The 12,040-nt window shown below is 29.7% G+C and overlaps 2 protein-coding genes and 1 non-coding gene across 4 annotated transcripts; 2 read left to right on the top strand and 1 right to left on the bottom strand.

Moving 5' to 3' along the window:
- Positions 1–1,021: 1,021 nt before the first annotated feature.
- On the bottom strand, positions 1,022–5,035 carry LOC126653548 (RHOMBOID-like protein 1). 2 transcript variants are annotated; one of them, XM_050347460.2, is made up of 6 exons: positions 4,473–5,032; positions 3,521–3,684; positions 2,624–2,787; positions 2,261–2,520; positions 2,009–2,135; positions 1,022–1,370 (listed from the first exon to the last, which is right to left on the bottom strand). In XM_050347460.2, the coding sequence occupies exons 1-6, from the start codon at positions 4,886–4,888 to the stop codon at positions 1,242–1,244; spliced, it is 1,260 nt and encodes a 419-aa protein (XP_050203417.1). In that variant the 5' UTR covers positions 4,889–5,032; the 3' UTR covers positions 1,022–1,241. The 2 variants fall into 2 exon arrangements, with proteins under 2 accessions (XP_050203417.1, XP_050203418.1); XM_050347461.2 differs by lacking the exon at positions 1,022–1,370 and having other exon boundaries at positions 2,256–2,520; positions 4,473–5,035.
- A 3,762-nt stretch (positions 5,036–8,797) lies between these two features.
- LOC126688077 (probable xyloglucan galactosyltransferase GT11) lies at positions 8,798–10,823 on the top strand. The gene has a single exon (XM_050382651.2). It carries the CDS (start codon positions 9,029–9,031, stop codon positions 10,727–10,729), a length of 1,701 nt encoding a protein of 566 aa, XP_050238608.1. The 5' UTR covers positions 8,798–9,028; the 3' UTR covers positions 10,730–10,823.
- A 931-nt stretch (positions 10,824–11,754) lies between these two features.
- Positions 11,755–11,826, top strand: TRNAG-UCC (transfer RNA glycine (anticodon UCC)). Its single transcript has one exon. It is a non-coding gene; the product is annotated as a tRNA-Gly (tRNA).
- Positions 11,827–12,040: the final 214 nt, after the last annotated feature.

Genomic DNA, 12,040 nt, shown 5'->3' with positions numbered 1-12,040 from the left:
GACGTGACTCATCAATTTATATATTAATTAAATTTATTATAGTTATTTTAATATATTATATTTATAATAAAAATTAAATTAATTAGAGTCTTCTTATAGAAATAAATAGAATACGTCAATTTATTAATTTTTAAAATTAGTTAACTTTAATAATATTTATTCATATTTATTAAATTTACAATAGCTATACCAATATTTTTTATTTATAATCAATATTAAATTAGTTAGATTTTTCTTATATTAAAAAACATCTTGTGAGTTTGATTAAATTTTTTATATTAATTAAATTTGTTGTAAATATTAGTATGTTTTATTCATAATTTATCTTAAATTAATTAGAGTTTCACTCAATTAGAAAATATCTTACAAGTTAAATTAAGACTATTAATTATATTGATTAATTATAGTAATAATTAAAATAGTACTACTAAGTGTATTATTATTAATAATAATAATTTAATTCGTCATAATTATACTAATACATTTTAAATAAAAAAATTATTACCATTAATTTATTTCCACCCATTCTAACTAGTAATGTAATTTAGAAAATTAATATAACTGAGAGTTTTTTTAAATAAAAATAAATGACTTAAATAAATACCTTAAAAAAAATTAGAAATAGATGGTTTTTTGATGTAGTTTTTTTTTATAGAAAAGAGACAAACAATGATCACCTTAAATTTTACGCTCCTTTTAGAAGATTTCTGGCTGTCACTGAGTTCGTTGTTGATTCATGACACAGATTAAATAAGTGAGAAAAAAAAAATTTGTTTACCAAAAGTATCAATTTTGAGTCTTTTAGAATTTAAGTATTATTGTTATAGACATTATTGAATAATGTCTTTAGATTTTGTACCTCATATACATTGCTCAGTTACGTACGAGCCTTGAGTTACTCAACTTAAAAAGCAAAATAAACAAATAGATCATTAACCATTTGAATATATGTACACTAGTAAGTACCCATCAAAATTAAATAATTTGGAATAGTGCCTTGCAAATCTAAAACACAATCTAATTAACGTTTAACTAATGCTATTGATTATAAAAATGGTGAATTCATCCAACAGAAGGACCTAAGAGTAACCTGGAAAACTTAATCTCCATAAATTTGGATCATTACTACTTTAGAAGATACACAAATGGTGTGTATAGATACAACAATGAATCATATACACTGGTTCGTTAAACAATATGGTTCGCTTAATCCTCTACCATCTCGTATATAGTCACCAAGGTCAACTGCAGAGTTGAGAACACAACTGATTAATCTGGGATGGGGAAGATGAAGTATTCAACAGTGGATAGATATGGCTTCTCCCATTCGTCGAGCATGTCAAGTTGAGTTGATTTCCGAATTCTATCATCTGGAAAAACAACAATAGATTCAGAAATGGAATGTAAATCAGAAGCAGGCAATGGTGTAAGCGCTATGGACGAGCAATGTTCTGCAACGCATCCATAAGGCTAGATTTTGCTTTAGCTTGAGCTGCCTCTAATGTAATACTCTCTCTCACATCATTCCTCCGTGATCAGAAAGCGTAAAAAGATTAAGACCCCAAAAGGACAGCCGGACGAACTGTAATTTATATGTTTTGGGTATAATTTTACTTACTTCTCCCCAGGGACCAGAAATTGAAAAAAGATTTAGCCTCCAAAGCAAAAATTGAAATGCAGGTTGACAACCGGATTAACTGCATTTTATATGTTTCGGGTTTATTCACTTCTCCGGGATCAGAAAGTGAAAAAAGATTTAGTCTCTAAAGCACCAAAACGCAAATTAAATGCAGGTTGCTCATACATCGTTCTACTCAATGAGCGAGCGCACGGTCTTTCGATAATTTAATAAATATAAAGTTGGAAAGGAGCACTTCACATCTATTCTCAACAATTGCTTACAGTTACTTGCAGCAACTGCCTTTTAACTCTCTGCCGACTCTATTCAGTATGAACAACATATCTATCTCAATGAAGAAAATGTAAAAGGAGAAGAGCAATCGGTTACCTCACAAGAAAAACTTTTAGGGTTGCAGCTCCAAAATGAAGTTGGGACGCAGCTCAGATAATGACACCAAGAACAACGATCATTCAAATTTATACCACGAAGTAGCGTGATCAACCCAAAAGTGAATCTGAAAAATTTACAGCATGTAAACAAACTTTTAAATATGCTGATAATTCATATGCTAAAAACAGCAGTGAATTTCCAAGAATTCACAAATTGACACGGTATATATGAAAGCAAAAAATACCTTACCCAGCAGTCAATATTATCAGAGATACAACCCATAGTACATACTGGTAGGTCTTATGTTTTGATTTAGCAGGGGGTGCAGTGTACCCCGGAGGACAAGCCTTTTGGTTAATCCACCCAAACTGAGGTCGTATTAAGAAGACAAATCCAAGAAAAAATCCCGAAAGAAACCCTCCAATATGAGCAAAGTTGTCCACATGTGGAAGGATTCCAACGGCTAAATTTATTATAATGATCAACATGAGAGTTGACAAAGCTGCAACCTGCACGTAGAGCTTGGCACGGTAAGATAAATGGGCTGCAGATGTAATTGTAAAGTGAAACATTTCCTTCAACCTATTTTTTATCAAGAGTAATAGAATGTACCTTATTTGCATATATTGTCCAGTTTGTAATAAGCTCCGAAAGCATCCCTCCTAGTAGACCAAAAAGAGCACCAGATGCACCAACGGAGATTTGTGTCTGAATAAAAAGGGCCGATAATAAACTCCCACCAAAACCAGATATCACATAGACCAATCCAATTCTGACTGTAGACATGCATATCATGGAATTAAATTATAATTTGCAGCATAACCAAAGGGAATTTATCTTCAAATGGAAAATGAAGAAGAAGAAAACAAAGCCCCCAAAAATTGAGTTATCATCCAAACCGTATTCAAGAACTCAAATGTGGTAGAAAACTCTATGACTGCAGTCCTAAAGCTAAGCCCGTGAATGTATGTTCAATTTCCAAGGCTTTCTTGTAATGTTTCAGTTTTAAATCTGTGCTATACGATTGCAGAGTTTTAAAATTCTTAGATAAATCTCATACTCACAAGGTTAAAAGATATTCACATCGGTAAATATCATAAAAACGCACTAGACAGGATTGATATGGTAGAAGAAAGAGAACTTTAAGAAACTTTTCTAATGTTTCCATTGAGCAGAGTACGCATATGTGAAATTTACCCGATTCATCAGCTAAATGCACCTAGCAACTTTTGCTCTCTTAATTTAACAGCTAAACTTAAATGAGAAAATAATAGACTCGAACTAATTCTTATAAGCATCCAAAAGAGTTTGCACTATGGCTATGAGAATCTATTATTTCACATCTCCATCATCAACTGGCAACACTCACACAACCATCTGATGCTGACAGTTGCGATATTAGCAAAGTAATTGCACTTTCAAAAGGAATTTTTCACATATGCAGGCTCATCATATTTAAAAACATAAGAACATTTAAACAAAAAGCGAGTACGAAAACCAGATACATACTGAAACCAAATTCCTGCTCAAGCCGAATTCCAATAAATATAAGACTCAGCATGTTAGCAAGTACATGGAACACCCCGGCATGCAACCATATGCAAGTGGCAAGGCGCCAAGTCTGGTGCCTGCCCACCACTTTATCCACATCTAGCGCTCCCATCTTCTCTAATCTGAAGAACAAACAAACATCACGACGAATTAGAAACTCTTGTTCTCCATTGCTCATATCCAAAACAGAGTTGTAGATGGAACACAACTCCATCTACAAACATCACAAAATCAGCAAATGTAAGCTCTGAAGGTCTCAACTTTAAGCAAACCCATCAGCCAACTAGTGAAAAATCAAAACTAAATTTAAAATCTCAGTCTTAATACCACATGCAAGTAACTAGTAAGCTAGAGTCCAATATAAAGAATCAGCCATCGTTCAAATCAAAACCCAAAAACTCTACCAATAAACAAAAATAGGAAAGAATTTACAATGGACAAAGAATCATCAATCACCATTAAGCTATAGCTCAAATGGTACCAAGTCCTGGACAACATTCTGCTACGGTTGTGGTCTATTCCTCCCACAAGCTAGGTAGCACGGACACTTCATTCGATCAATGTGTCCCATTTCGAAAACGTTCCGGACGCTTGATGTTACAAACACAAAACTTCAAATTTTACATAAAAACCTTTAAATAACACCATTTTGCTGTATCCGTGTTCAAGTATCCCGTTTTCCGTGTCCGTATCCGTGCTTTCTAGCCCATAAGAGCTCCCCCTCCCCGATTATATAAAAAAATCATCAATCATTTTAATCAAAAAAACTCAAATACCCACCTAAGAACAAACAATGCAATACAAAATAGCAAATAAAGATTAAAACTTTAAATCATTCCAATCAAACCCCACATCCCAAAGATCATAAATTCAAAAACAAATCAAAATAGATAGAGATAAAGGTACGAACGTTGAAGAAGAAGGGCCAAGTAGAGGATTTTCCTTCATGGGCTGAAAAGAAAATCTACCCAAAAACTTCACAATACAAGAAGAAGAATACGGCCCTGAATTGTTCTTAGGACAATTATTAACATACATAGTAATTACAAACATTAAAACATTCGCCACCACAAAAAACGGTACCAGCCATGGCTTCCACCGTCTAAACAGCCTAAACTCCTCCGTTCTTGATACCACATTACGCTGATCACGAGAGGAAACCACCGGTAACGGCGTTGATCCTTTAGATGACGGCGGTGATGGGTGTACAGCGTTGTCCCTCCCTCCTCCGCTTCCTTCTTGCCGGGGATGTTGTACATTGATCTCTAGGCTAGTGGTGGTTGGTGGTGGCTCTCCTCTCACTCTCATCGTGGAATTTTGATTCATAAATGATGAAGATATATTGGGTTTTAACGGTACATTGAATCAAAATGGAAAACAGATGAGAAGAGAGGAGAGATGGGGAAGGGACAATTATAATTTTGTTTTGGTTAATTATGAAGATGTGGAACGAAATGAAATGATGGTTTCTTTTAAATTATTGTGGAAAAATAATTATGATGTTTAGAAATATATATATATCAAACTTTGTAGTAATTGATTTGATTTTACATGTAGAAAAACAAAAATCACATGATTAATCGATTTTTTTATGAAAAGACAATATTTTTTGGAGTTTAATTTGAATAATTGAAGCACATTTATTGGGTGAACTGATTCATTTTACGGTGCGGCCTAAAATGTAAACTATATAACCGTAGGCCAAACATCACATGATACATTAAATTAAAAATCCTAAGCAATGGGTTAAATAGTTCCATTTCACGTATATATTCTATATTGTACTCATATTTTTCTAATGTAAGATTTCAATACACTTAATATTCAACAATCTTAGATTTTTAGTCGGAAGTCATCATCTTTTAACTCGTTTGTTTCTAAGTTTATTTTATTTTTTTCGAATAAATTGCTTTGTTATTTAGAGTTTTGTGTCTTTTTTTGTGTGTTTTGGTTAGAATTGCAGTTTGTTTGCATAGATTTTTAGATCATTCAAAACTTTTCACCATTTGTCCAAATTTCAAATTTAAATTGCTTGAAGGTTTAAAATTTTGATAACATTGTTTGATTAATAGCAGAACAAGAGATCAATAGAAGGTAAAAAGTGTAACTAGTGTCAGAAGATTTTCAACACTAAATTTTTTCATATTTATTACTCCCTCCGTCCCACAAAGATAGACCAAATTGCTATTTTCTACGTCCCAAAATATGGGCTAAGTTTCATTTAGTTTAGTTGAAATGTCAAATTTACCCTTAATCAATTTAACCAATCAAATTATATTTTCTAATTATCATTTAACAATCACTTAATCCCAATCAGAAAAGGGAAGTACCGCCGTCTAGTTAATCCAATACAAAAATTAATAATAAATTTAATTTTTTAAATTTATTTGTAATCTCAATAAGCAATTGATGTTTTCAAAAGATATAATTAAAACTATTTGAAATATCTAGATAATTAATGTAAGAGTATAATAGGATTTTTTTTTTGGTACAGAATCCATGAAGTTTCCTGAACGGGTCTCAACTATGAGACGGCACCTTTAAGCCTTCCACATTCAGACTAATCCCCACTCGAGTCGTGTAGGTCCCTTGCGGGAGGCAAACTCTGCCCCAAGTTTTAAACGGCTGCATACATGAGTACGGTTCGAACCCGCGACCTCACTTAAACTAGAAGAGTGCCTTACCAACTCACCTACGCCTTGGGGTTATAATAGGAAATTGACTAGCAATAACTAATTTAACTTTTATTTCTTAATTTTCGCGCAAAATCAATTAAACCTATTTTTGTGTGACGGAGGGAGTAGGTCATATGTAAAGTTTGTCTATTTACCTTCCTATTATTGTTTCGTTTCCGTTCGTAAATTAATTATTAATTTATTTATTTTTTTTATAATTTTGATCTAAAATATATTTTGATGTTTAGTTGTAACCAATTAATCTATTAAAATAATTACCACTTAATTAAAAAAAAGCACATTTATTAATCATTTTATCTGTAAGTATTTTAACATATTTAATTTAATTCTTCTCTATATTTTAATTTATAAATAAAATGTTATAATTTATTTGATTTGAAATAGTTGATTATATAAATTAAAATTAATGTTTAATTTAAATATACTGTTTATTTATAGATTAATTTATAAAGTTATTTTAATCAAACGCTTTTAAATTTGATCAGGAACCTAATAACTTGTATAAATCAAATTAAATTTGATATTATTATTCTCCACTCAATCAAGTGAGATTTTCAAAACTATCCTATTTCTCAAAAATAGTTGTACGAATGCATGACATGGTTTCTTAATTACAATCGCTATTTCATTTTGAAAAGTAATTTTAAAAATAATTTTTCTTTAGTTAATAATTCATTCACATAAATAATAGTCACCGTCTCAAATCTCTAATTTCTCTCTTCCTCTTTTCCTTAATCTTCTCTCTTTTCTTTTCCTCTCAAGCCTCTATATTTTAATTTGTGGTGTCTACAAGAACGAAAAACCGGCATCGATTGCATCAAAAAACAAAAATAAAATTTTATTATCACCGTTTTTCTTTTTGTAGTATTGTGTGCAAGAAAATTTCATCGTCATCGTCTTCCGGTGGCGTTATCACTAGCCTGCTCCTTTTACTCCGTCGTTTTTAATTTCTTTTTTGTACACAAATTAATTAAGATTTCTTGTTAATATGTTTAATTGTTTTACTGTTCATATGTTCAATTGTTTATACACAACGAATTGATTTATAGTTTTCTAAGTATGTCATAAATACACCAAGTGTTTGTGTATTTAAATAAAAAAAACCATATAAATACACCATATAAATACACCATAAAAATACTATAAGAGTACACTATAAAAACACTATAAGAATACACTAAAAAAAACCATTCAAACACTATAAAAGATACCATCAAAAATACTAAAAAAATGATAGAAGAAAGACGTTAAACATAAAAAATAAAAAATGTATTTTTATAATTAAAAAACAAAAAAGGTAGTTTACAAAAAAATAGGTCTGTAATTAAGTTGCAATATAAGATATCTTGAGAAATTTCCTCCTCAATCAATATGCAGACTTATTTTTTTTTAATATTAACTTTATTTTATTTGAAAGTATATATTAAAAAACAGTTAAAAACATTTTTTTTGCACATGTAAAGTACCCATTTATCCTTAATTGAATGTTCCTTGTATGAGTTATTTTTACTTTCAGAATCTCAAGTTGAATCTCATACTCAAAAAGTTATTGGCTTAATGTTCACTTTAATGAGCAATTTATAATATATTGATTATAATGAAAGTTCTACAAATTCCAGCATTGGTGATTCAATTGTAGCCATTTGTTCAATTTTGAAAAAAAAAAGTTAAAATATTTTTTTCATATTTTTTCAATTTACCATTTTATCATTAAAAAATTCAAATACAAAGCATATTTAAACATATTTTTTCATTCAAGTTTAAACAAATAACTGCAATTCAAACTGAAAATTAAAAAATAAGTTAAAATTGACGATTTTAAAAATTTATGTCATAAACTGAAAAAATAAAAAAGATGAATTAATTTTAATAATTAAGATTTAATTTAGTTAAGTGAATTAAAAATCCTTTTATTTATTATTTATTTTGATGTTATCCTTATGATCATGTTTCCTCTATGACCTTTAAGAGAAATTGGTAAGTCATTCTTAACGAGTGAGAACAGTGGAAACTAATCTAAAATTCATTTCAATTATTATAAACATGATTAATTCACAAATTTAAAATCTAAATTTTTCAAATAAAATTTTAAGTTATTTATATTTATTTACAAATAGATTCTATTAAATTTGAGAAATTTGTTTGAACCAAATACATCTTATAGTTTTTATTTTTTAATCTTAATTATTTAATAATTAAGGAATAAAATATTTTCTGCTCTCTTTAAATGCTGATTTTTATATTTAAAGTGTTAAGATGAAGCTGGCCTTCCTTTTATATGAAACTAATTTCCTTCTTTAGTAGTAGTATTTATTAATCACAATGAAATAGAGGAATATTCTAATTTTAGAATTCCATATTTAAATAATAGAAATAAATTCCCTTTCTAGTACTAATAAAAAAATAAAAACTTAATTAGTAAGAAAATCAAAAATATATATGTTAATAAGGAATAAAATCAAAACTAACTAATCAAGAAACAAATTATGATTCACTCTTAACATAACAAGACAAGTATATTTATATAAATAGAAAAAAAATTACATTCCTTGAACAACATTCAAACAGATCCATTTTCTTAGAATTCTTAAACTCCATTACAAAATTTCTCTTTTAATTTCTCCTTAAACCCCAGAAAATTAAATTATAATTTTCTTTTCATCAGTTTCTTGCCACTCAAACAATCCTTAAGAAATTCCCTCTCTCGTGCATTTTCATATTCCTTGTTTGATTCTTGCAAATATGGTGCACACCAATTAAAGGTGCAAATATGGTTGGAAAAAATTCCAAGAAAATCTGGTATTTTATTTTATCATCCTCTTTTTTATGGTTTTTATTGGTTTATTTCTATTATTCTGGTACAAAAATTGATAAAACCCAATTAAGAAATAATTTTGTTGGTACACATGAATCTAAATCTGTTCAAGTTCATGAAAATAGAATTAAAGAAAAAAAATCTGATAATCCAATTGAAAATTTCTTCATAGGAGGTGATTGGGATAGATACATTAATGAAATAATATCAGAAGAGTCACATAATAATAATTCCATTAATGGAAGTTTTGGTTTAGATAGTAAAAATAATTATGAGGTGGAAAAAAAAGTTGATTCTGAAGTAGTTACAAATGAAGAACAAGAAATTTCAAATTCCGATTCTGATTCTGATTCGTGTTCGGGTCGATATATTTACGTTCACGATCTTCCGAGCGAATACAATCAAGATTTGCTAAAGAATTGTCTATCGCTTAGCGAATGGTCTAACATGTGTTCTTCATTATCGAATTTCGGTTTAGGTCCGAAATTACGGAATTCGGATAGGATATTTTCGAATTCGGGTTGGTTCGAGACGAATCAGTTTACTTTAGAAGTAATTTTTCACAATAGAATGAAACAATATAATTGCTTAACTAATGATTCATCATTAGCTTCGGCAATTTTTGTACCTTATTATGCAGGGCTTGATGTTTCTAGATATTTATGGAATTCTCATACTTCTTTAAAAGATTATTATTCACTTAATCTTGTGAAATGGTTAAGAGAAAAACCTGAATGGAAAAGAATGGACGGTCGAGATCATTTCTTGGTAGCCGGAAGAATTACTTGGGATTTTCGAAGATTGTCCGATTCGAATTCGGATTGGGGAAATAAATTAATGCTCTTGCCTGAATCAAGAAACATGACGTTGCTAACAATCGAGGCTAGTCCGTGGCATCAGAACGATTTCGCGATTCCGTATCCGACTTATTTTCATCCCTCGTCGGATAATCAATTGATTCAATGGCAGAATAGAGTCAGAAAAATAAAAAGACGGTTTTTATTTTCGTTTGTAGGCGCTCCGAGGCCTAATATGACCGATTCAATTCGCGGTGAGATTATTTCTCAATGTCAAGCTACAAGGAGTAGAAAATGCAAATTGCTTCAATGTGCCTCAGGTTCTAATAAATGTTACAAACCTGTCAATGTTATGAGAATTTTTCAAAGCTCAACTTTTTGCTTGCAGCCTTCAGGAGATTCGTATACGAGACGATCAGCTTTCGATTCGATCTTGTCGGGATGTATACCAGTTTTTTTCCATCCAGGGTCAGCTTATGTTCAATATTTATGGCATTTACCCAAGGACTATACAAAATACTCTGTTTTTATACCAGCAAATGAGGTCAAAAATGGAAGTGCAAATATTGAAAGGATTTTATCAAGAATTACAAAATCAAAAATTGCTTCTATGAGAGAGCAAGTGATTAATTTGATTCCGGGTATTGTTTATGCCGATCCGAGATCGAATTTGGAGAATCTTGAAGATGCATTTGATATTACAATTGAGGGTGTTTTTGAAAGAGTTGATAAGATTAGGAGTGAAATTAGAGAAGGTAAGAATGTTAATGGGTTTGTTGGGGAAGAATTTTCATGGAAGAAAAGATTTTTTGGAACAATTGGGGAACATGAATGGGATCATTTCTTTGTAAAACATTAAAATTTTAATGGTTATTTTAGTAGGAAGAAAGATTAAAAGAAATGTTTTTAGTTGTACAAATCCTTCATTGCAGAAAAAGAAATAATTCAATTCTTAATTAGTATTCCCTTGTATTTAGATCCAACTGAACTGAATTTTTTTTTTTAAATCCACTAGTTGATATGAATATGATTAGCCAGTTTGGTAGTTTTTAGTTTGGTTTTTTATTCTATGTTATACCAAAAGTGAATTAAATCTTTTACTTTCAATGTTTAACCGAACTAAAAATTTGATTTTTTATAACTTCAAACCAAATTAAATTTTTTTTGTCAATTCTCCTTGATTCGGTTTTTGCACATTAATACAGTAATTTTCATCACTCACTTAGAAATTTAAAGTGCATTTCATAATTGTAAAAATTGTCTTTCATGTAATTTCAACTCTATTTTTTATCGGAATGTAATAATATGACGAGCAATTAAAGTCTTATACTAGATCATATTAAATGACTTTATTTTAAAATTCATCCGTTCAAATAGAGATCTAGCTAGATGATGCATTATTAAATTTTGTCGGATATAGAGCAGGAATGATAATAATATAGAATAAGAGGTTAACAAAAACATAATTATGAATTGATCATTTAGTATAATGAAAGAGACGATACTTGATGAACTATAGATAAAATTATTCACTCTATATCAATCAAATTATAATTCTTTCAAATTTATTTGAATATAAAAAAAGGTCAAGTTTGATGACTCTATACCATCGTTGTAAACGAAAAAATATATAAATTAAAAAAGTTTAAATTAACTTAAATTAGTCTACTCCTTTTATCTTTAATGAGTGATGTAAATTTGACCTATCATTTTCAAGTAAACTTAGAAGATCCTAATCGCAATCAAAATCATAGTTAGATGAAAGTTAGTACTAGTAAGGGTTTAATGGTAGCCAACTTGAATTGAAACAAATCCACAAGTAGAAACCGAGCTCGATTTAGTTTCCAATCTAAGCTGTTTATATTTGGTGATATGAACAACAAGGCGTTTGTAGTCCAACGGTTAGGATAATTGCCTTCCAAGCAATAGACCCGGGTTCGACTCCCGGCAGACGCATTTTCAATTATTTTTTTGAAATATTTTATTCACATCGAAAATATGTTTTTATTGACAAAATTTTTACTTATATTGAATGTAAATTCATTTAATGATTAAATTTATTTTAAATATTTTAAAAGCTTTGGAAAATTAAAAATATTCACTACTTTAAGAAGAAAAAAACTAACATATGAAACCTAAATTTTAAATGAGCACCGTATGAAATAATAAA

Source organism: Mercurialis annua, linkage group LG6 (genome assembly GCF_937616625.2).
Source record: "Mercurialis annua linkage group LG6, ddMerAnnu1.2, whole genome shotgun sequence".
NCBI classification, from domain to species: domain Eukaryota; kingdom Viridiplantae; phylum Streptophyta; class Magnoliopsida; order Malpighiales; family Euphorbiaceae; genus Mercurialis; species Mercurialis annua.
This window is presented reverse-complemented; position numbering and strand designations above follow the sequence as displayed.